At 44.2% G+C, this 25,348-nt stretch overlaps 1 protein-coding gene and 4 non-coding genes across 5 annotated transcripts; 2 read left to right on the top strand and 3 right to left on the bottom strand.

Annotated features, from left to right (window-relative positions):
• Positions 1–6,672: 6,672 nt before the first annotated feature.
• Positions 6,673–6,745, bottom strand: Trnam-cau. Its single transcript has one exon. It is a non-coding gene; the product is annotated as a tRNA-Met (tRNA).
• Positions 6,746–8,479: 1,734 nt separating this feature from the next.
• Positions 8,480–8,662, top strand: LOC114700726 (histone H2A.Z-like). The gene has a single exon (XM_037205904.1). It carries the CDS (start codon positions 8,480–8,482, stop codon positions 8,660–8,662), a length of 183 nt encoding a protein of 60 aa, XP_037061799.1.
• Positions 8,663–13,898: 5,236 nt separating this feature from the next.
• Positions 13,899–13,972, top strand: Trnai-aau. The gene has a single exon. It is a non-coding gene; the product is annotated as a tRNA-Ile (tRNA).
• Positions 13,973–14,579: 607 nt separating this feature from the next.
• Positions 14,580–14,652, bottom strand: Trnaa-agc. The gene has a single exon. It is a non-coding gene; the product is annotated as a tRNA-Ala (tRNA).
• A 197-nt stretch (positions 14,653–14,849) lies between these two features.
• Trnav-aac lies at positions 14,850–14,922 on the bottom strand. The gene has a single exon. It is a non-coding gene; the product is annotated as a tRNA-Val (tRNA).
• Positions 14,923–25,348: the final 10,426 nt, after the last annotated feature.

Here is a 25,348-nt window from a genome sequence, read left to right as displayed (position 1 = left end):
ATGCTAGTTAAAATGGGATAGTTTGTACTACACACACACACACACACACACACACACACACACACACACACACTTTAAATTGGTTTTAAAAAAGAAAAGTAAAAAGGAAATATAATTTTCAACAAAGCATGTCCACCAAAACCACAAAATTGGTCAGCATAAAAAGGAAGGGTTTCTGAAATGGTGAACGGAAGCCTTAAAGCCATTGCCTAAAAATGTTTCCATCAATGTATTAAAAAGTGCCTTGGTTTATGAAGTTCTTTGTTCTGTTATTATGAAAACTTCACAAAATTGTTTCCAAATTGGAACATGGAACTAGGGATAACGTAATTGTGTTTCCAGGCTGGTCACTCAAATTTGGTTCCAGAATAAACTATCTTATCCACTTTAAGTGAGAACTGAGTTCTTGCATGGACATAAGCATTGTAGGACCAAGTTGCTAAAACATGCCCCCAAGGCCTGGTCCCCGGCATTCAGGCTGTGCTGCCAAATCTAACAGTCAGAGTGAAATAAACCAGATAGAAGAAAACAGAACAGAAAAGTAACTCTAAACCAGAGTCCACACAGGCTTTAACTTGGGGGGGGCAGGGAATCAATCAATCAAATAAAAGAAAAACAAGGCAGAGCACTTTTAAATAAGAGGCCAAACAAATATTTACCCAGGAGTCAAACCAGCTTAGGGAACAATCTTGACTTCTTATGAGGTTCAAAGTCATCTTACTTGAGCTGCTAAAACATAGACAGAACATTGTAACTAGTGCTACCTGTCACCCCAGAGGCCAATGAGCAGCCAGGACTTGAATCTTTGTGTGTGTGTGTGTGTGTGTGTGTGTCTGTGTCTGTGTGTCTGTTTGTCTGTCTCTGTGTGTCTTTGTGTGTCTGTCTGTGTGTGTGTGTGTGTGTGTGTATATATATATCTGTGTGTATGTGTATCTGTGTTTGTGTGTGTGTGTGTGTGTGTGTGTATGTGTGTCTCTGTGTGTGTATTTGAAAGTTTGAGAGCTGGCAATCTAAGGTGATGCACATTTTGAAGGTCTAAGAATGTTTTAAGATATATGAAGTTCTGAGGTGAAAGCTTATGAGCTTTGAGGGTCTCAAAATGATTTAAGATGTAAATACAAGTTACAAAGGTATAAATAGATAACTCAAATGCTTCGGATTTCTTTTCCCTTCTATGATGTTGTTCTATTAAGATTTCAAAAGTCTGGAGTTTAACATTAATAGAGTTCTAATAGGCTAATAGAACAATGACGGCTTACTGTTCGGTTCACAAGCTCAAGAATTTAGATTATTTTGGTAGTCTTCTAAATAGAAACTTAAAAGTGCTTCTCATCAGGCCAAACAAATCTCTGTCCAATCTATACCTGGCTTTCTGTACAGAAAGATAATGTACATGCTTTTAACCCAAGTCTGTAGTTTTTTTTAACCAATCCATTTTTTAATTCTTAAATTCTTGACATTACAGAACTAAACAGAAATTTATTAACATTCCACTCTGACATTTCTTATCGACAAACAGAAATAAAATCCATGAGCCGAAAAAACCAAACGAAATTTAAAAAAAGGGAAAAGCTTATAAAACTAATTATGGATCCCAGCATTAACAGCTGAGATTAACAGAGAATGTGATTTTCTTTTTAAATTCTTAGCTGATGATAAAGTGTAGAAACTAAACACTTACAAATTATTTAAAACCTGGAATCACTGACCAGAAATTACACAGTTGGATGTGGGAAAACGGCAGAAGGGGGTTATGAGCGAACCTACACTGTTCTAGCTGTACCCGATGCCCTTCTCAGAGGAAAGTCTGGAATTGATTAGATACTGGGCCAGGCTAATACTGGCAGCTGAGCCAGTGATAGGGACCTGCCTTCGAAAAGAGCCTTCCACTAGGTTGGCAATTTTGATCTAAGTCTGTAGTTTTTGCTAGGACTCAAAGGTATGAGTCCACTTCTATTGTTTTACAGATACCCATTGCCTGCTTTGTCTATGATATGGAGTTCAGTACAGATTAATAATGCTAATGTATCTAAAACTTTAATGTCATTTTGTAAGATAAAAATTCATATAGACCTCAGAGGATCAAAAATTCATAAAACTTGGATCCACTTCTCATAAACAAGTCAAAAGGACTCCAGATAAGTAAAGCCTAAATTTTGTCCACCTGTCTATTCCTGAGGATGGTAATTTTCTCTCTCCTGGTCTTGGAATTCTCCCCCTTCCCAATCACTAAGACCTGAAAGTTCTAAATAAGTTCATAAATTTTAACTTCTGTTCCTAGTTTAAACTTGTCTTAACAGGTTTCCACTTGACTGACAGACACAGCCAAGCATCAGTTGCTGACTCTGAGCTCTAGACTTGCTGAAAGCTGATGTGGACCAGCCCAGCCACTGTGATTGTTCCCTGTCTCTACAGCTGGGTCAGGTAACTATATGCTCTGACAAATGCCCCATTGCCCAGCCTTTTACCAGCCTTTCGGCCTTTTTAGGCCCTGACAACAATGTCCCAGAGTCAGCTGGAAGCAGTTCCAGAAGAGAATACATTGTCCTGGGCTTCCTGTTCAGAACAGGTTGAAATGCCCAGTCAACAGGAAACTCTATGGCATAAGGCACTAAATAGCTAACAATGACATCCATTGGCACAACAGGAAAATAGACCTAGAGTTCTCAATGGATGGATCCATTAACTAACATGGTTCTACAATAAGATAATTGACCTTCTTTATGCAGAACCAAAGAGATATTATATGGCCTTAAGAAATTATTATTTCTATATTAATAATTCATGATTATAATCTGGCTGTACTCAAAGATCAGAACTACAGGGCCTTAACAATGGCAATAGATGTCACTGCCCTAGAAAAATCTGTCGGCTAATGGTTCTTAGATCCCAATACCCTTGAACACCTGGACAACAGATAGGACTCATGATTGATTCCTGTCATTGGGATTTGTGAAGGGGAGATGTGGGGGGCCCAAAACAGCTTGACAACACAGCTGCCATAACAGACTTAGAGGACTCCATGTAGCTGCCATGACAGGCTTACTGGCAAGCAACATATGGATCCTGGAAAAGCCATTAACTAATACCACCTAGGGATCCACCCAGGGATGGGCCAGCATCTAAGGGGAAGAACCTGACATTCCAAATGTTCCAATCATCAGATAAGATCGCCAGGTGTCCTTGAGCCTAGCACACATCCATTTCCTTTTTACAGAAACCTTTAGACAAATGTCAGCCAATCAGGGTCCTGAACCCTGGAAATCCCTTTACCCCAACCTCTGCTATGATTAAAACCCCTACTCCACCTGGGCTTGGGGCTCTCTGCTCTCAGAGCTCTCTGCTCTCACTGCTTCATCAGACAGACAGAGGAACCAAGCTCAAGCTTGAAATAAAGGCTCATTGCTTTTATATGATGGGATTCAGTTTCTATGGCGATCATCTGGGGGTCCCTGTGATGTGAGCATAACACATGGACCACCTTTCCCTTATGGGAAATTTAGTATGGGCTTTGGTAAAGGATGAAAATATGTGCAATGGTAGCCTCTCTAAACAAAAGAATTCTTTGGAAAAAATTCCCCAACACCATGGAACCAGGAATCCCATTGTACCCTCCTATAGCTGGAGTTTCCTCTCCGGGTCCCGCCAAGCCCTGGCAGTCCCCTAGCCAACTTATAAAATAAACATACAGATGCTTATATTACTTAAACTGCTTGGCCGTTAGCTCAGGCCTATCATTGTCTAGCTCTAACTCTTATATTCAGCCCATTTCTATTAGTGTATACTTTGCCATGAGACTCCTGGCTTACTGGTACCTTACATCTTCCTTGTCTTGGGGGCCGCTGCAGGCTGTCTCTCCCTTCCCTTCTTGTTCCCTCAAGTCTCCTCTCTGTTAGTCCCGCCTATATTTCCTGCCTGGCTACTGGCCAATCAGTGTTTTATTTATTAACACATTTGCCATACAAAACATCCCACAGCACCCTCCTAATTACACCAAGAACAGCAAAGTTAGAGATTTACTGGACACACCTGGTCCCAAGGATGAACTGTCTACAATTCATATCCAGAGCCTGAGGCATGTAAGGCAAGAGTTCAGTTAATAAGAATAGGGAAATCAGAATGGTAGAGTATAGTGGGGAAAGAGTAAGATAGTGAACATTCCCTTTTGGGAGTGTTATGAGGAAACAGGCCCATATAGCAAGACTAAGAAGCTGTAATACAGTGTTTGCTCCCCAGAAGTCCTTTTCCCAAGGTCAGGCATTTGGAGAAGGGTCTCTGGACTTGGGGACTTGAGGTAAGCTCCTGCTTGATAAAGCAGTCATTCTTCTTATCTATGGCAAGAGGCCCTTGCATTAACATGTGACCGGTGGCTATTGTCAAGTCAAGGCCTTATTTCCTGATTTCAAGCTACATACCAGCTCAATGCTCCTTTTCTCCTATTTAATCCAATGTGCAATAAAAGGTGTAATCTTTTGTCAATTAAAACCTGCTGGCAGCCATCCTGATTCACCCTCAGATCATGTCCATCTCCTCCTTCCCCACCTCTCACCGCTGACTCCACACATTTTTTGGGGACCTGAACCCCCCACAGAAACAGGTCTTTGGCAGAGTAGCAGTTCTCAAGACAGATGTGACTTCCTTACCTCCTCTACTCCAAAGGCAATGTGTTTTTGTTCATTTGCATGGTTTTTTTTCCCAGAACATATATCTTCAAAGTTAGTGGCTTAAACACTTCAATATTAGTGATGATAATGATGATGATGATGGTGATGGTGATGATGATGATGATGGTTTTGCCATCTCACAGTTCTTTAGAGAAAGAGTCTATTCCAAGTCTCTCTCAGTTATAACTGGAGTGTTGTTGGCTGTATGTGTTCCATCAGGAGAATCATTTTTCTTCTCTTTCCAGCTTCTAGGTTTCATCTCTCTCTTCACTGTAGCCTTCTCCCAGCATTTTCATTTCTAGCACTGAAGGAACAGTTCCTTCTCACATACATCTCTCTTTGTCTCCCGCCACTGAATTACTTTGGATAATATCAGGGAGAGGGTCTGCACTTTTATTGACTCGTGTGATTCTATTGGGCTGACCTGGGTAGTCCCAGACAATCTCTCTGTGATGATTAGAATGACAAATGTCCCCTCTTAGGCTCAGGTACTTTGAAGACTTGGTTCCCGGTGGGTGGGGCTGTTTACAGAAGTGCTGCCCTCTGCTGGACGTGTCCCAGGGGTCAGCCCTGAGACTCCATAGGCTCACTCTACCTCCAGTCTCTGTGCTTGGTGCTTGGGGCTGAGGTGTGATTTCTTGGCTTCCTCTTTCACATCCAGCCATGCCTGGGGCTTGCTTGAGGGCCTCTCCCCATGTTGGCCTCTTAGCTCTCTGGAACCCTAAGAAAATTAAACTCTCTTCCCAATTCTGTGACCTTAACACAGCCACACAGTCATCTTCCCATGCAAGGTGTCTCCTCACTGGTTCCAGGAACTCAGACATGAGGATCTCGGGAAGGGACTTTACAATGTGTAAAACAGGAAATTGTATTTTTCCCATTTCCTTCTTCCTAGACTGATGTCTTGTTAGAACTTGAAAACTGTTCTTCCCAAGAAATCCCAGGAAGGGCAGGAATGGAAACGTTAGACTGCAGCCTGAGAAGTGTTCAAGTATGTGTCCAATTTCAGGTCAGGTGACTGCACGGTAAGAAAATCTAACATAGGCCTCAAGGCGGGACATCTGGAAGACAGGAATTGCTGTTATTTAAAGGGTAGAGATTTAACAGAACACCTGTTTGTCTACTTTGTTGGAGTTATTCTTAAGCGAGACACTTTTATGCTACTTAGTAAGAGCAGGTCTGGCACTGGCTCTCCAGCACACCTGGTTGCTGCCCTGCCCCCATCACCCCCACCCCACGAGACACAGGGGTTTTTATCCTTTATCATTTCTTGGCATCAGCGGTTTTTCATAGCAGATTATCCGGATGTCATTGCGGAAGCATGGCTGGTCGTTTTGTGTCCTGTCAGAAATGTGAAGAATTCCGAGGCTACAGTTGAAATTGGTAGATGTGCAATGCGAGGTACAAACGCCTCCTTGAAGACGGCATTCCTCAGGGTCGGACTCTCTCCTGGACTACTCAGGTCCCCTGGGTGTCAGGACCTCCTTAGGACAACAGAAGCTTTGCAGTTCTCCACCCAGATCCACCTGACCCAGGACCAGTGTTCTCACAGCCTGGATTCTCCCTGTTCCGGTCAGGCTTAGTCTGTTTCCTAGTTCGTTTCAGTAAGAACACCAATTCAGCTAGCACAGTCTTGTAGCTATCCACAAAGTTGATGTTCAGTCGCTCGGTTACTTACCAGGAGAAGGAGGTCCCGCATCTTTGAGCGGTCCAGCCAAAGCCACAGAGCGATCCTGTCTTGCTTCTCTGCGGCCCCAGAGAGTCTGTGAATCCACTAGAGGACAATTCCATTCACTGAACCTCGAGGTCGCCTCTGTCATCCATGGCTCTGAGTTCCATAAAGCCTGGCTGTGAGTTGTATGAAAGTTAGCAGAGAAAGATCTGGGTAGGTAGTTCTCAGGCGTGGGTATCCTAAACACTTGTGTGGTATTCGTTTGTCCAAAAAAGACTCTAGGTAAGAATGCGTTGAGGGGAGATCAGCCGGGGAGATCAGCCAGTGAGCAAAAACTGCCTTCTCTGAGGCTCGAACTCAGGACCTTCAGATTATGAGACTGACGCGCTGCCTACTGCGCTAAGAAGGCTGCCAAGAATCAAGCCTTTGTTACACCTTACAGGAAACATTCACTGTCTTCAAGGTGGCCCTCCCCCATCCCTACCATCAGATCTCAAATCCCTGCATTTGTAAGTGTGTTTTAGGCGGGGAATCTCCAAGAGAGCCAACACAGACTCTCTTGGTCCTGAGCTCTTGAAGAACCTCACAAGCCCTGAAACCACGATGGCAGACTGAACATGATGCCTGATCTCAGCTACTAGTAGCTTGACATCGTACTTTGTTACCTCATTGTTCTCAACTCTTTCCTCTCCCGTGTCAACCTGCCCTGTTGGAACAGTGCCTATCACTGAAGACTTAAAAGTATAAACAGCCCACACTAGTTCTGGGAGACAGATGTGCGGGACGGTTCATGCAAACTTGCAGGTCCATCCAACAATTTTGTCTCGGATAATCTCAAAATGTCACACAGAGATTAGCGTGGGGTCTCTTGTGTTGTGTTTGTTCTGTTTCTTCTTTCCCACCACTATGACCCCAAACCTATTAAGATCTTATTGACATTATTTAAGCATCCTGATTTTTCCATAAGCCTGTTTATCATTATTCTCATCTTACTGATAAAGCTGAGACTCAGCAGAATTAATCACACACTGGTGATTGACAAAGCCAGACAAGAAACAAATCAGGTCTCAGCTTTCATTTTTTTTTTCCTTTGAAAATTTCATACAGGTTGTCCTAGTTAGGGTTATCTTTGCTGTGACGAAACATCATGACCAAAGCAACCTTGGAGGAAAGAGTTTATTTGGCTTAAGCTTTCACATCACTGTCCATCATCAAAGGACATCAGGACAGGAACTGAAGCAGGGCAGAAAGCTGGAGGCAGGAGCTGATGCAGAGGCCATGGAGGAGTGCTGCTTACTGGCTTGCTTTCCATGGCTTGCTTAGCTTGCTATCTTATAGAACCCAGGACCACCAGCCCAGAGGTGAACCCACACACAAGCGGCAGACCCCTGTGCCCTCCATACCTCCTGCACAGCCCATCAATCACTAATCAAGAAAATGCACTCCACGCTCACCTGCAGCTGCATCTTATGGAGACATTTTCTGAACCGAGGTTCTTCCTCTCCATCGACTCTAGCTTTTGTCAGGTTGACAGAAACCAGTCAGCATAAGAGTATACAATGTATCTTCATCATATTCCCCTCACACTCTTTCTTTCCTACTGTCCACCCCCTGGGACACACCTCACTCCCAGTCTCATGAGTCATGAAGGTGACATTTTATAGTTGCCATTTTCCAGAAGAAAAACTTCTGTTCATGTGTCAACATTAGATCCGAAAGACGACCCCTCCATCTACACCCCCCCAAAAAGACAGCAGCACCACACTGTCTGATCTAGAGGCATTTATCTAACCAAGTTGCCTCCCTCTCGCCATCCCCTGCCCCGACTTCTATTTATTTACTGGGCTCATACTCTGCCTGGTCTTCCTCACAGTTTTCTAAAGAGTCCAGTGCCAAGGGAGTAGAGGAGGGCAGAGCTCAGTGGCTTCCACAGCTGTTTCTCACCCCAGCAGGATTCTGGTTTAATACCGGAACAGTCCTTTTCTCTGAGCACAACTGGCATCTAGCTAGGGGATTTGTTTAAGATTTGTGGAACAGCAATTCCAGTCTAGTCTACATAGTCAGCTGCAGGACAGCCAGGACTACAGGGAGACCCAATTTCAAACAAACAAACAAACGAAAAAGGATCTACACATGGTCGGAGATGGCTGGCGGTAAGGCTGGAAAGGACTCCGAAATGGCCAAGACTAAGGCGGTTTCCTGCTCGCAGAGAGCTGGCTTGCAGTTCTCTGTGGGCCGTATTTATGGACACCTGAAATCTAGGACAACCAGCCAGGGACGCGTGGGCGTGACTGCCGCTGTGTACAGTGCAGCCATCCTGGAGTAGCTCACCACTGAGGTACTGGAGTTGGCAGGAAATGCATCAGAAGACTTAAAGGTAAAACGTGTTACCCCTCGTCACTTGCAACGTGCTATTTGTGGACATGAAGAAGTGGACTCTCTGATCAGGGCTACAATTGCTGGTGGTGGTGTCACACACATCCCCAAGTCTCTGATGGGAAGAGAGGACAACAGAAGACTGCTAAGGATGCCTGGTTCCTTATTATCTCAGGTCTCTATATTCTTAACAGCTCTCCAGTGTCGGTGATTCCGTGGACTGTATCTCTGTGAAGAACACAATTTTGCCTTTTTGTAATTCTATTTGAGCAAGTTGGAGGCTTAATTAAGCCTCCAACCAATTAAATTTCTGAATTCGAGTTTTAGCCATATTTAAGTGTTACTGTGGCTTCGAAGAAGCTTTTGATTCTGAAGTAGTGGGTTTTGATTGAGTTGACTTTTTTTTTAAAGCCGTTTGGATTCTAATTGTGTTGCAGAAGTTATAGTAACAAACATCTGGCTTTGTATACACATTATTTCCACTCCGGTGGATAAGCTCAATAAAGGTCATGTCCCAAACTAAAAAAAAAAAATTATTGTATGGACTCATGGAATTAATAGAATGGAATTAATAGAATGTATCTTCTTATTTTAAAAAGTTTTTATTTATTTATATTTTATATATGAGTGCCCTGCATATATACCTGCACACCAGAAGAGGGCATCAGACATTATTATAGATGGTCATGAGCCACCATGTGGGTGCTGGGAATTAAACTCAGGACCTCTGTAAGAGCAGCCAATGCTCTTAACTCCTGAGCCATCTCTCCAGCCCAGAATGTATCTTCTATTATGAGTCACATCCCACAGTTGAGAAGAGTCATGTCAATTGCACCAGATAGGATAGGGAAAGACCATAAGGGATCTGCAGGAGCTTGGAAGCAAGCCAGCCCTTATGAAGATCCAAGACCCTCTGGAGCACGCTGGCTGTGAATGATAAGTGACCTAAGTCACATGGCTTGTGATTAATTCATAATCTCATGCAGTTTCTTTGAACTGGGAATGATGTTATAATTGTAAAACTACATTGTAGAGGTGGTTGAGAGCACACACTTCTCTAACAGGAAAGAGTGTGGTTCCCAGCAGCCAGTCAGAGCATCCAGCATTCTCTTCTGGCCCCTCTGCATTTGCATTCCCATGTACACAGATACACATAACATCTATAAAACTTTAATAAACAAAAGAATATATACACATGTTAAATTATATTGTTTATATACATATATCAGATATTTATCTGAAAAGCAAACAAAAGTTATATGTATGATATACTATCCAAAAGATGATGAGAATTGTCTAAATGACATTTATTATACATTTAGAATTCTTTAGGGATTCAGTAAAAAATTAGTATTTTTTGTGGGAAAGCCAGACTTCAGACTATGCGTACAAGTTGGGAAATGGCTTGGGAATTGAGTCAAGAGGTCCCATCGACTGTGTATGCGACAACTTTTTGTTTTATTCACATTCACAAGCTGTGTGCAGAGGGCGCAGGAAGAGTCATCTTCTATCAGACTGCCTGAGGGTGGACCAGGCCTTCAGAGGGAAGACGAGGTAAGAAGTGAGCCTGGTGGAGGGGGTGAGGACCCAGCCTAGGAGCCCCACTCAGCAGCACACTCTCACTTAGGGAGGTGCAGGCCCATCTTGAAACCCAAGTTTGATCTCCGGAAGGAAAAGAGTTTCTTTTTAAAGCCCAGGTGTGGTGGCTGTGCTTGTAGTCCTCAGTCTAGAGAGGCAGAGACAGGATGGGGCTTGGGGCTCCCTGGACAACTAATCTAGCCTGGCAATTACAGGCCAAAGAGAATCTGACCCCAAACAAAGATGAAAGCACAAGTGGGTGACTTAGGAGGGACATGTGGTTCCCTGGTCTCTACACTCCAACAGAGATGTACACACATGTATATACAAATAATATATATTAAATATTACACTTTATTATATTTTGATATATATCATATAACAATACATCATATAACATATATACCACTTTCATTTGCTTTTTATTTACTTACTTTTTAAATTTTGTTTTGTTTGTTTTTTGTGACAAGGTTTCTTTGTGTAGCCCTGGCCATTTGGAACTAACTCTGTAGACCAGGATGGCCTGGAACTCAGAGATCCACTTGCCTCTGCCTCCTGATTGGTGGGATTAAAGGCATGCAGCACCACCCATTTTCTCTTTAAACCATTAATACACCCCCATGGCACTGATCTGAAGAAAGGTAAACCCTTGAAGGTATTTACCAGAAAATAGGGCCATGGAAGTCTAGAGTTGTAACAGGGCCCCAGACCTTAGCACAACTGACTCCATGATGGACCTACTATTGAGGCTGTAACACTCAGCAAGTAGGCAGCACCACCTGCCAAAATGAAAACAGGGACTTGATCTACCAAGTGCACAGTTCTGGAACGGTCACTAAATGCACTAACTTTGTTTTTTGTTTTTTGTTTTTTTATTTCTGCTTCTGCTAACTGTTCTTGTTCACAGAAGTATGTCAACCCAGGACATGGTTTTGGTGCTTCAAAGCCCACTCTGAGAAAGACTCAGTGCTGCACTGGGATGGGAGAGCCCAGTGTAGTCCCCAGCCGGCTAATGATTTTCCATTGTCTTAAGCTCATGTGTGAGTGGTCTCCTCTGGTCAGTACCCCACAACAGGGGCTAGGGAGGAAAGGACAAACTGGGCATGGCTGGCATTCACCCCTTACCGCTCATTCTGGACCAGTGACTGCTCTGCCCTTTAGCTAATCACCCCACAGCCTCGGACTTTTCCAACACACATTTATTGACTCTTTTGTGGTGCTGGAGATGAAATCCAGAGACTAACATATGCCAGGTCAGCTGCTCTGCATGGTCCCTCCATCTTTAACCTGTAATTTAAGACTTCTGTGTCTGGGGGATTGATGTCTTTGCCTATTCCTCTTTTCAATTTTAAATCACCGGATAGAGCGGGTTCGTTTTCATTCAGAAATAACTCGAGGGAAGAACCCATTGCCTTAATTCTTCCACATTGCTCAATATCGTAATGCTTCTTACAAACAGGGCAGAGGCACTGAGTGGTTTGTGGCTTTTCCCACACCAGGGAATTTCCTACAACACTTCTCTGTCTGGGGTCTGGAGCCCTGAAGTCTGAACCTGAGACTTCCACAGTCTCGCCGATGGATATTCCCAGATAGGAAGTGGGAGTTCTGTTTTAGGGTGCGATTCAACAGACATTTTAGCAGTACTGAGACAGCTCAACGGGAACTGAGTGGGAGTTTTGAATGTTAACTTCCTGTGGAGGTAGTCAAACAGAACTGATCTATGTTATCTAACACATACCAATGGGATCAGAGTATCTATGTACTCATAACTTCCCACGCACGGCGACCGGAGTCAACATTCTGAGGAACTCTGCCCCCATCTCCCAAAGAAATTAACTATCCCACTAAAATGTCCTAATCAAGCTCACTGTACCCAAGAGCCGCGACTGCACAGAACCTCAGTAGTTTTGTTAGGGAGTAAGTAGATGAGAATCCGAGACCCAGTTCAGGGGCTTTCGGGGTGAAGCTTTCCTGGGATAGCCAGGGAAAGTTGGTTAGGTCCTTGTCAGCTGCGCAGGCACAGGACTTGTAACCCTGGAGAGTTGCTGGATGGATGTCGAGGACGGGCCTTTGAAATGACGCGGCAGAGCTCTTGGACCGGCCTTCGGGGACCTGACAGCCAGGTGGTAAAGCAGTTGAGAGAGGTGCAGTGGCTTGTGAAGTTCTAGGAGCTGTGCGTCACTTGTCGCCAGCTCGCGCTGTTTCGAATCCTCCTTTGTTCCTGTCTCCTGTGGTTGTTGCCGCCCGCGGCAGGGCCACCAGTCAGGGAACTGGAGTTCGGAGGGTCGGTCGGTTCCCCGTGAACACGATCAACAGTGTCTTTTCACCAAAAGGTGAACAAGGAAGAACAAACGACTGGAAAGGTGGGGGCCGATGCCCTGCGTGACCTCCTCGGTTACAGACTCCGAGGATGCGGGCGATTCGGAGTCACAGATAGTCCGTGTCACCAAGGCTCCTGGTTGCGACGACGAGGGGCTGTCTGAGAGGTCAGGATGAGGAGACTCCAAGCCGGGCCATGGCAGCCTCCGGGTCAGAGGAATCCCGGGCATCAGGTCCTGCAGCGGTCAGCATTGGCTCCATCCAGCCTCGTGGGCGTCGCCTTGGGCTTGGTCCGTTTGTCGCCGGGGTTCTGCAGACGCTGAGACCAAAAGCGCCCAAGGTCAGTGTCTTCTGTGCGACGTGAAAATACTCCTTTCAGAATCTCAGGTTCTCCATTCCCCGAGACTTCATTTAAAGCGGAATGAACGCGGGAGACCATCTCCGAATTCAGACCCCCAGGACACCACAGGCTGCTCCCGCCTCTTCGGGTTCCCGTGGAGACAGCTATGAACCGCCCAGAATCGCAGGCGTCCCCCGGACTTCTGGGACAGCTGCTGGTCTAGCGACGACGGTAAATCCGGGTTCAAGCCGAGCAGAGCTGGCGTCGCTGCCTCTCAGGACACGCGTGTCTGTGCCGAGAGGACTCCGCCGCCTGTGCCCGGCGGGGACGCGCTGCTCCTGGACTCACTCCTCACGGGACTCCGCGGACCGCGACAGTGGCCGGAGGGACGAAGCCCCGCGGGCCGCGAACGGCGCAGGTCTCCCGGGCACCGTCCCCGGCCTCTAGATCCCCGCGTCCACGGGACCCGAGCGATGCCCTAGCGGCCCAAGAGACGCGGACCTGGCCGAGGCCCGCCCCCCCACTGCGCTACCCAATTGTTTTTGGTGAACTGAAGGAGAAATGGGTAAAACTGGGGAGGCCGTGGGTCAGATTGTCACTTGGAGGCAGCAGGGAGATCTGCGCAGGATGCGAACTCGGTGAGGGCTGGAGGGCGCCTTGCGGTGGTGCGGCCACCGGGCGAGTGGACCGGGCTGTCCCGGGCCAGCATCTCTGCGTCAGGACTCGCTGCAAAGCGACATTGCTTGCTCTCGTAGAGAATTTTGTTTCTGCTCAGAAAACTTTCTACTGAGAACAACGCAAGTTTCGTACATTTTTTTCAATTTCAAGAAAAGTTTACAATTTCAAAAAAAATAACAAAACCAAACCCAAAACAAAACCAAATACTTTGTCATTTTGCAATTACCGTCTTTCCTAACTATAGAGACCGACGAAATATGTATGTGCATATGGCCGGTTAGCTCAGTTGGTTAGAGCGTGGTGCTAATAACGCCAAGGTCGCGGGTTCGATCCCCGTACGGGCCACGTTGTGCTTTTATTCAATAAAAAAGCCAAAGCTAATGTACTTTTCTAAAAAAAAAAAAATTAAAAAAAAAAAACTAACTAACAATAATAAAAAATGCTACTCTGTGCAGCATTTAAGTCATAACACTTTCAAAGGACTCTATCTTTATTGCCCCACGGCTCCTAGCTCGGGCTTGTTTAAGGAATCTGGAAGCAGAGGGATACAGAGAAGACCTGAGCCTTTGTCCTCGTCACATTTCCTAGTGTCCTTCTCTCCATCTGCACTGACTCCTCACCTGACCTCCTGGGTGGGTCAGAAGGGTGGGTAACTCCTGCGTGCTTCCTGCCTTCTGCTAATCTAGAGACACTGAACTGAGGAATGTCGGGTTCAGAACCCCAAGCCATTCACCAATGCCCAACAGCTGAGTGAGGGCCAAAGCATGTCCTGCAGCGATCATTCCTGACAGTTCTCTGAGCAGGAGCTTTGTCCCTCCCAACAGTCCCAGGGAGCCCGGCAGAGGTCTGCATTGTGGTTTTTACTAAGAACCTTTCGGTGAGCTCCCCCATTGCATTATAAGAGCAAGGATCATAAATATCCTTGTAACGTAAAGAGTGGTAACATAAAAGGTGGAGGATGTGGGCATCGATCCCACTACCTCTCGCATGCTAAGCGAGCGCTCTACCATTTGAGCTAATCCCCCGATGGTTTCTGTCTTTTCTTGTATTTTCTTGTGAGTCCAGTGCATCCTCACACAGTTATATGTACTGTCTTTGGTCCAGGAAAGCATGACAATGAAGGTCCATATGGTAGTGCAGCTGAGATTCTTAGGTCCTAAGGGCTGAAAATGTAGGGAGTGAGCTGAGAGTCTGAAAAGAGAAGAGTGAGAAAAAGTAACGCTGTTTCCGCCCGGTTTCGAACCGGGGACCTCTCGCGTGTTAGGCGAGCGTGATGACCACTACACTACGGAAACCCCCTATTCATACACAATTTTCTAGTTTCCAGACACACATTCTAAACTTCCTTAGTAAACGGTTTGATGATGGCGTTCATTGTATATCCTTGCATCATGGACTGGCTAAATCAAGGTAACTAAGACGGCTGACCTCCTCATCGCCAGCCCTTGGTGACCCCACCCTACCCTGCTGCCGCCAGATGAACACTCATGGAAGCCAAGTCCTGTGGACCTCGTCCCTCGGTGGCTGGTTCACCTCACTCAGCACCATGTCCTCGGCTTCTTGGGTTTGAGGGACAGAGCCGCTTTTGAATAGGAATCCTTCTGGGAATTACCCTTCTGTGGAGGTGAAGGAGTGAGCATCTCAGATAACAGTGATTAGTTCCTGTGAACGAGCAAATGTCTCAGAACTCCTTGACCCCACTACTGTGGCCATGTTCCCACTAGAGGGATGGCTCTGTGGCTCTATTTTCAATTTCTAAAGGAATTGTCATGCTAAGGACCTGGCTTTGAGTCTCAGCACCCACATGGCCTTTCCTCAGCATTTCCAGCTCCAGTTTTAGGGCATCTGTCGCCCTCTTTCGGCTCCATGCGGCACTGCATGCAAATGCCCATGCACATAAATACTCTTTCCTGTGGATCCTCTGAGCCTTCCCTTCCTTTGTGTCAGCAAACGTCACGCAGAAACCCGTTTGTCAGGGACTCCCAGTTGCCACACTGGGCTCAAACACAGGAGCCCTTCTTTCCTCATAGAAAGAGACTTCGCCTCTTTTTGAGCATCCAGGGTCCCCTTAGCTCTTTTCCACTGACCCCCTCCCCCCAGGCTTTCCTCACAGCCCAGCTCCACTCTTTTGTCGGTTACTGATCAGAAATGCTTTCTACCATGGACCCCCAGGGACCACACTGAGCTAGGACACAGGTAGGCAGTTTTCGCTATCCTTCCTGCCCTCCATTCTGATCTCTCCAGATCTGCTCTCAGTCCTGTAGCAGCCTGCCTGCAGGGACCCCTCCTCCCTCCTCCTTCCACTCTGTGGGAACCTTGTTGCCACCCCTGGTCCCCCAGCTCTTTCTCATTCCGCTCTGGTTCTTTTCTAGTAGCTGTCTCCATTCCTTTATGTCACCTGTCAATGTACAGAAGCCCTCTCTACCAGAACCCCACAGCCTCGGATCCAGAGTGGGCACCAGCCACCAAAGAACAGAATACCCACCCAACCGGGACAAGATCAGATATCGACCCCAAGAAACTCCTCAAATTGCATAGCTCCAGTGCCTATTGGACAGGCGAGACAGCAGCCTCCATGAGAAGCCCTAGTCCTACTGCAGTAGACCTTTAGAAATGCAATGAAGCTGCAGCATCCGACCAGGACTTCCAAATAGCAATTATGAGTATGTTCAAGGACCTTTAAAAGGATGTGAACAAATAAATGCCTTACTGAAAAACCATGGAAACACAAACAGTTGGATGAAACCATGAAAACCTTTCAAGACCTGAACATAGAAAGAGAATCACCGAAGAAAACCCAAACTGAACCAAAACTGGAGATAAAAACCTTAGGGTGTCAAACAAAAACCTTAAAGTCAGCCTCATTAGAAGATGATGAGACATTGAAGAAAGAATGTGAGGACAAGATAGGATAAATAAATAGCTCAGTCAAAGAAAATGTTAAATCTAAAAACAATTAAAAGTACAAAAATAAATCCATGTCTACCCTAATTGTCCTCATAGAACCTACATCCAGTGACTGATGGAAGCAGATGCAGAGACCCACAGCCAAGCACTTGGCCTAGCTCCTGGAATTCAGTTGAAGGAGGGATAATGGGAGAAAGGGGGGTCCAGATCATGATAGGGAAAACCACAGAGACAGCTGTCCCAAGCTAGTGGGAACTCTGGAGTGGCAGCTAGGGAGCCTGCATGGGACCACACTAGGCCGACAGTAGCGTGACTTGATCTGTTTGTGGGACCCCTGACAATAGGACCAGGAGTTATCCCGGGTACACGGACTGGCTTTTAAGAGTCCATTCCCTATGGTGTGATGCCTTACTCAGCCATGATGTAAGCCGGAGGGGCTTGGTCCTGCCCTAACTTGGTATGCCAGCCTGTGTTGACTACCCAAGGAGGCCTTACCCCTTATGATGAGGGGAGGGGGAAGCAGGACAAATGGAGGGAGGGGAAACAGAAGTTAGTATGTAAAATGAAAAAAAAAATGAATAAAAAAATTATAAATAAATAAATAAAACCAAGCACAAAACATCCAGAAAATCTGATCAATGCTGAGGAAAAAGTTTTTGCTTTGGTTTGGTTTGGTTTGGTTTAGGTTTTTTTTTTGTTTGTTTGTTTGTTTGTTTGTTTTGTTTTGTTTTTGAGACAGGCTTTCTCTGTGTAGCTCTGGCTGTTCTGAACTCCGTTTTTAGGCCAGACTGGCATCAAACTCACAGAGATCTGCCTTCTTCTGCCCTCCAGCCCCACCACTGAGATTAAAGGCGTGAGCCACCACCACTGGGGCAAAAATACGTTTAGCACAAGCACAGAAGAAATTTACCCAATCTGAAGACAGAGGTGCCTGTCCAAGCACAAGACACACACTGAACAACAAATAGATAGGACCAGAAAAGAAATTCCCCATAACACATGATAATCAAAACACTAAAGATACAGAAGAAAAACAACAACATTGAAGTTGAAAGAGAAAAAGATCAGTCATAAAGTGATATTTGTATAAGTGTTATAAGGACATTTCAAAGTCTTATAAAAGTCTTAAAAATTCTTGTAAAGGCATGCATATTTGAATAATACCTAACTTCTCAAGGCAATGTTGGACCCCAAAATCTAGAGGTCTCGAGTGGGCACCCCAGGAACCCAGACTCCAGTCCAGTTGATGCAATAGCAAGAGGTTTTTTTTTTTTTTTTTTTTAATTGAAGCTCCTATATAGAAGGGCAAACTCTGCTACTAAGAGCAAGAGCCGCATCTTACTGCAGCCCCATGGGGGCTTTTAAAGAAAAAACCCACAAAAGCCATAAGATTACAATTCCCATACAGTTTTGTTTCACAAGATCATGGTCTGGGTACAGAATGATCACAGAGGGGGTACAGTTACATCAACAGGCATATTCTTCCTGAATCCTCAAGGGGGGGTATCAGAGCGGGAGTGGAGTTTACACAAAGGTCACAGTGGTCCTTCCTGGAACATTTGCAACTATCCCAGTCACAGTTGAGCGCATCTCTTAATAAAAATCTCTTTATATTGTTATATGGTTGCAGGGGAGATTGAACAATGGCTGAGTCAGCTTGCTCTTGGAACTAGATTTTTAGTTTCTCACTTCCTGGTGCTTGAAGTTTCTCTTTTCCTGAGGCTTGGGGGTGTAAGCCTGAAGGGCTAGGGTCTTTCAACTTTGAAAACCAGTGGGGCCTGGACAGACGTTCCACAACCAAGGAGATGACAGGTGTCAGCCCAGACTACTATACTTAGCAAAACTATCAATCACCATCAGCGGGGAAAGAAAAACATTCCATGACAAAACCAAATTTAAGTAATTTCTACCTACCAATCCAGTTCTACAGAAAACATTAGAAGGAAAACTTCAGTCTGAGGCCATTAGCCACATCCCAAAAGACACAAGGTGTAGTCATTTTTTATTTGTGCTGAAATGTGGTGATATTTTATTTGTGCTTTGATAAATAAAGCTTGCCTGGAGATCAGGGGGGAAAGGCCAGTCATTTTAAGTAAACAAGGTCAGGTGGCACCTTTCCTTAATCCGATCACTTAGCAGACAGGGTCTCTGTGTGTTCAAGACCATACTAGGGAACAGAACCAAACATGGTGAGAGACACCTTTATTCCCAGTACCAACCACAGAGACCTGGAGGTCTGTACAGACAGGCAGTGACAAGGAAGTGAGGTAGCTGGGCTAGATAGTCAATGAGAGAGTAGAGCAGCAAGGCAATAAAGGCTTGGGTAGACAGGAAGTAGCTCATATTTGGAAGCTGCAGAGCTGTGAGGTAAGGTGGTTGGTGGCTATCACTATTTCCCTGATCTCTAAGGCTTTCACCCCTATATTTGGCTCCGCATTTTTTATTTAATAAGACCATTTAGAAATTCTTCTACAACAAGGAAAAAATAATCCCACAACAGTACATCAAAAGAGGGGGTGGGGGGACCCACCTCCTGACAACAAGAGACCTGAAATCAGTAAACACTGCTCATTGACTGACAAATTAGATGAGAAAACAGAATCCACCTTTCTGCTCTAGCCAAGAAACAAATCTCATCAACAAGGATGTGTGTCACCTCGGGGTGAAAGAATGGAAAGAGGAATTCCAAGCACATGGACCCAAGAAGCAAGCAGGTGTGCTTATCTTAATACCAGACAGAATAGACTTCTAATCAAAACTGACCAGAAGAGATGGGGAAGGACACTTGTAGGAGGCCGTGGGAGTGTACATCAGGTGACAACTAATTTTCAACAGTTCCACCTACCAGATGATTAACTCTGATGGGGAGCCCCACTTGGCAAAGACCGTGGGATCACTGACTGTCAATGATCAGTTGTTTCTGTCTATAGTTTTTCTCATGTGCCACTACATTTCTTCTCTAAAAACTGCTACGGGTGTTTTCCCACTGCTTGTGTGTTTATCTCATGTATATATTCCATCTATTGGGCACACTTAGAGTTGTGGATGGTCAGGAAGATGATTTCTACTTAAGCTATATAATTCTAATGAATAGAAATAATATTCCAATATTTTTCATACTCAGACTGGCATAGGAAAATTCGCAGCTACAAAGACAGCCTTTTATACATTTAGCTAAGACCTAAGAACAAATTCAAAACAGACTAGCTGCCCCTGCAGAGAATACACAAGGACCAGTTCCTGGTGTTTGTTAAACCAAGATTAGGCCACTTGAGAGTGAGTTCCAGGAAAGGCAAAGAGCTACACAGAGAAACCCTGTCTCAAAAAAACAAAACAAACAAACAAAAAAAAAAACCACAAGATTAGGCATGAAGCAACTTTGGAAGACACAACCCCCTGCAGACTTATTATGTCCTAAATTTCAATGTCACTCTCTGTCTGAGAACATTAACCACAATACGTGCACGGACAAGCATTACTCACCATCCCTGGTCAGTATGACCTCCCTAGGCTGAGAGAAACTGTGTGACTTACCCCGTGTTATGAGAACGCGTCAGACCCTGTATATGTAGCATAATTGTCTAGAGTTTGGCTGTTGAGGTGTGTGGGCTGAAAGAGGGACGTGGCTGAATGCGCAGTGGGAGAAGTGTGGGGAAACAGAGTGTGTAGGGAGAGAAGTATGAGAAATGCAAGAAGAGAGAGAGATGTGTATGTAGGGCAGAAATGTGGGTGAAGAGGTGAGTGTGCGGGTGAGTGAATGATGTAGAAGAGAAATGCAAATTATTTGTGAAGGATTGTAGCAGAGTAGAGAGAAGAAATACATATAGAAGAGAGATATGTGGAGAAGAGATGTAGCTGCTGAGGAGAGCGATGTAGCAATATGGAAAGGTGTGTAACTATGTTGAAGACTGATTTTTTTAAGATGAAGTAAAAGAGAAAGTTACCATCATAATCTGTGTGTTCCCTTTTTTGATACTCCTCAGATAGCTGGGCAGAAGGGGTGGGGTGGGGTGGGGTGGGGTGGTGGCGCACGCCTTTAATCCCTGTGAGTTCGAGGCCAGTCTGATCAACAAAGTCTGGTCAACAAAGTGAGTCAGGACAGCTAGGACTGTTACACAGAGAAACCCTGTCTTGAAGAAAAAAAGAAAAAAATACCCCTCAGATAGAAAAAGTCTAGCCCTGGCCACATTTGTGGATTTTTTGCATAACCTGGTGGCAGTCTTGGAGCTACATCTCCAAAAGGCTGTCAGGATCCACTACATACTCTTTAAAGGAACACCCGCCAAAAGGATATTGCCATTATAAACAGTTATGCACCAAACACGAGGGTGCTCAAGTTCATAAGGAAATATTACTACAGGCAAAACCACGTATTTATTATCACACCGTGGCAGTGGGTGACCTCCATTCCCCACTTTCCTCAATAGACATGTCATCCAGACAGAAACCAGAGAAATGCTGGAGTTAAATAACATCCTAAGTCAAATGGACCTGCAGACACCCACAGAACATTCCAGCTAAACACTAAATGATACACTTTCTTTTCGACAATGCTTGGGACTTGCTCCAAACTTGGCCACAATCTAGGACACAAAGCAAGTCCCCACAGATACAAGACAACTGGAAAACTCTCTGCCTCCTACCTGATCACAGGGGTAAAGCTGGATATCAACAGCTGCAGAGAATGCACAAACTCATGGAAACTGAACAACTCACGACTGAATGAAAAATGGTGGAAAAGAAACTAAAGCCCTCTTAAATTGAATCAAAATAAAAACACAACACCCACACCTATTGGACGCAAGGAAGGCAGTTCTCCGAGGCCACTTCACAGCACTAAATGACTACATCAGAAGACCCCAGAGACCTCGCAATGGCAACTTAGTGACACAGGGTTGTCAGGAAAGCTCTAGACTATGACAGGGAGGAACAACACCCCATCAGAGTAGATGACAGGAAAGAATCCACTGCAGGATGAAATCAGTGAAACAGAAACAAGCATAAAACACAATTCAAAGAATCAGTGAAATGAGTTAGTTCTTTGAGACATTTAACATGACTGACAAACTTTTAGTCAAATTAAATAAAGTACAAGGAGAAGATCCATATTTTAAAAAGTAGATATGAAAAGGGGATATTACAGCAGACACTGAGGAAATGCAGAGAATTATAAGGACATACTTTGAAAAATCTATATTTTACCAAATTGGAAAACTTACAAGAAATGGAAGAATTTATTGATATGTATGACCTATCAAAGTTAAGTCAAGATCAATTTAAACATGCCCATAACCTCTAGTCAAATAGAAGTCCCTAAGCCAAACAAAACAACAAAAACAAAACAAAACCAGGACCAGATAGACTCTTGTGCAGAATTCTACCAGACATTCAAAGAAGAATGAACAATGATACTCCTGAAATCATTCCACAAAATAGTAACTGAAGGAACATTTTCTAATTCTTTCTTTAAAGCTGCTATTATTCTGATACCAAAGCCGAACAAAGACCCAACAAAATTTATAGACCAATATCATTTATGAAAATAGATGTAAAAATTCTCAATAAAGTACTTGTAAACAGAATCCAAGAACATAGCAAAAAGATGATCTACTGTGGTGGTTTAAAAGAACATGGCCCCCGAAGAGAGTGGCACTGTTAGGAGGTTTGGCCTTGTTGAAGTAAGTATGACCTTGTAGGATGAAGTGTGTCACTGTGGGGTGGGCTCTGGGGTCTCTTTTGCTCAAGCTTTGCACAGTGTGATAATAAGTCTACTCCCTGTTGCATTCCAGATGTAGGACTGACTGCTGCTCCAGCACCGTGTCTACTGCACACTGCCATGTCCTAGCATGGTGATGATGGACTGAACCTCTGAACTGTGAGTGAGCCACTGCAATTACATGTTTTAGTTTATAAGTGTTCCTGCTCATGATGTCTCTTCACATCAATAGAAACAAGATATCTACCAATATCAAAAGGCTTCATCCCAGAGATGCAGGTCTGGTTCAATATATGTAAATCAATAAATATATTCCACCACATAAACAGACTGAAAGAATAGAAATACCATCATCTCATTAGATATATAAAGGGCCTTTCACAATATCCAGTACCCTTCATGGTAAAAGTCCTGGAGAGACTAGAATGCAAAAGGATATAATAATGGCAATTTACAGTAAGTCCAAAACCAACATAACCAAAACAAAGAGAAACTCAAAGTATTTCAATTAATATCAGGGAGAAAGCAGGGATGTCCACTTTTTCCATCTCTATTCAACATAGTATTTGAAGTCTTATGAGAACATTAAGAAAACCGAAGGAGAACATGGGGATACAAATAGGAGAGGAAAAAGTCAAAGCATCTTTATTTGTAGATGACATAATTTTATACACAAAAGACCCTAAAGATTGCACCAGAAAACTTTTATAACCGATAAACACTTTCAGCAAAGTAGTAGGATACACTTGAGCAAATAAAAATCAGCAGCCATCATATATACACAAATGACAAACAAATGGAGAAGGAAATCAGGGAGACAGTACCTGTCAGTGTCCTAAAAAACAGCCCAGGATAACGGTAACTAAGGAAGTGTGTAAATAACAACTTTCAGACATTGAAGAAAGAGATTGAAGAAGACACTAAAAGATGGAAAGACCTCCCATGCCCATGGAGTGGTAGGATTAATATTGTGAAAATGCACATCTTGTCAAAAGCAGTGTACAGATCCAATGTAATCACCATCAAAATTCCAACATAGTTCTTTATAGGAATAAAAAAAATAGCTTTCTATGGGAAATAACTCAGGATATCTAAAACAACCCTGAATGATAAAAGAACTGCTGAAGGTATCCCAGATTTCAAGTTGTATTATAGAGCCATAGTAATAATAACAGCCTGGTATCAGCATAAAACCAAACATGCTGATCAATGGAATAGATTTGAAGGCTCACTCATTAATTCACACACTTATGCACAACTGATTGTTGAGAAAGAAGCCAAAAATACAACCCAAAGAAAAGACAGCATCTCCAATGAATGGTGCTGGACAAACTGGATGAATGCATAACAAAAATGAAAATAGACCCATGTCTATCATTCTGCACAAAAGTCAGCTCCAAACGGATAAAAGATGTCAACAGAAGACCAGATACACTGAATCTGATGGAAGAGAAAGTAGGGAATAGGTTTGAATTCACTGGCACAGGAAAGGACTTTCTGAACAAGATACAGATAGCACAGGCACTGAGGTCATGAAGTTAAACCCTCTGTACAGCAAAGGATACCATCACTGGGACAAGACAGCAGGCTACAGGATGGGGAAATTTCTTTACAAATTATCCATCTAATAGAGCATCAATATCTAGTACATATTAAGAACTAAACAATTGAACATCAAGAGAACAAGACAATTAAAAATGGGCTACAGTACTAAGTGGAGAGCTCTCAAAAGTTGAAGTACAAATGGCTGAGAAACAAAAATATACTGAACATCCTTAACCTTCAGGGAAATGCAAATGAAAACTACGTTGAGATTTTGTCTTTCCCCAGTCAGAATGGCCAAGAACCATAAAGCAAACAACAGTACATGCTGGCGGGAATGTAAGGAAAGGAGAACACTTATTCATTGCTAGTGGGAGTCCTAACTTGTACAGCCACTATGGAAATTGATGTGGTGGTTCCTCAGGAAGTTGGGAATCTATCTGTCTCAGACTACCTAAAACTAGCATGGTGGCATATGCCCTAATGCCAGCACACATGATTTTCATAACAAAAGACAGCTGATGTATAACAAGCCAAGTAACACCAAAACTCCTTGGGATTTGGCTTCCTCTGGAGGAATTCCCTGATTCCTCCAGGTAGTAACTTTGCCATAACCAGCTGAGTTCTTATGATATTCCTGTGGCCCACAGCAGAGGAATAAATGAGTGAATGACTTCACATCCCTCTTTGTGACTTAGCTGCAGCCATGCAACTCCAGAGCACTAAACTTACAGGGGATTTACCCTGCTTCCTCCATCACGCAATAGGATGAAGACCTAATACATACTTGCACTGTCTGGTGTAGCCTGAATCTCTTCACTCTGCATCTCATCAACCAGGAATTGATTTCAATATGATCACCGTCAGCAGTTGTGATTTTATTTTTTCAGATGTGACTTGGAATTCTCTCTAGTCCTTCCTTGTCACCCATGGTCAACCTGCTACAAAGGCACCTAGTAGACCCTGGGTAGAGAAGGCGGCCTCCTTCTGCGCAGACTGGACTTCAGGGTCTTCCGGTGAGGAGACTGACAGACATGCAGTTGTCCTCAAATAGCCCTGCCCATCAGCAGCGTCACAGTGGAATCGTTGAGTCTTAGTCTCCAAGCACCCTGCATCCACCTGCAGCTTTTAAAGACCATAGCATCACTATGAAATTACACCGTATCAGCTAGTGCTGATTCTGAAGCATCTCATACACAGAATGGTGGAGTCCGCACCCTCTGGGTTCATCTGAACAAGACCCTGTGAGCTGAGGGAGCAGGAGAGTTACAGCTGTCCTTTGCCTCTCTCTTGTTTCACTGCTCTGACATTCTCTTCCCTCACACGTCTTTCCTTCCTGCTCTCCTTTGCTGAAAAGTAACACAGGAGCTTCTCCGTTCACTGAAGGGCAGGGAAATGGAACTGATATTTGTTCTCTGTCCATTCTACTCTGTTGTATCTTCTGCTTCCATCTGTGTCTACATGTAGTGCCTATTCTCGGTTGTCAACTTGACTATATCCAGAATTAACTAAAACCCGAAAATGACTGGGTCGACCTGTGAGATTTTTGCTTAGTT

The sequence above is a fragment of the Peromyscus leucopus genome, chromosome 5 (assembly GCF_004664715.2).
Source record: "Peromyscus leucopus breed LL Stock chromosome 5, UCI_PerLeu_2.1, whole genome shotgun sequence".
Classification (NCBI taxonomy): Eukaryota; Metazoa; Chordata; class Mammalia; order Rodentia; family Cricetidae; genus Peromyscus; species Peromyscus leucopus.
The sequence above is the reverse complement of the archived record's forward strand: the minus strand, read 5'-3'. Positions and strand labels throughout refer to the sequence as shown.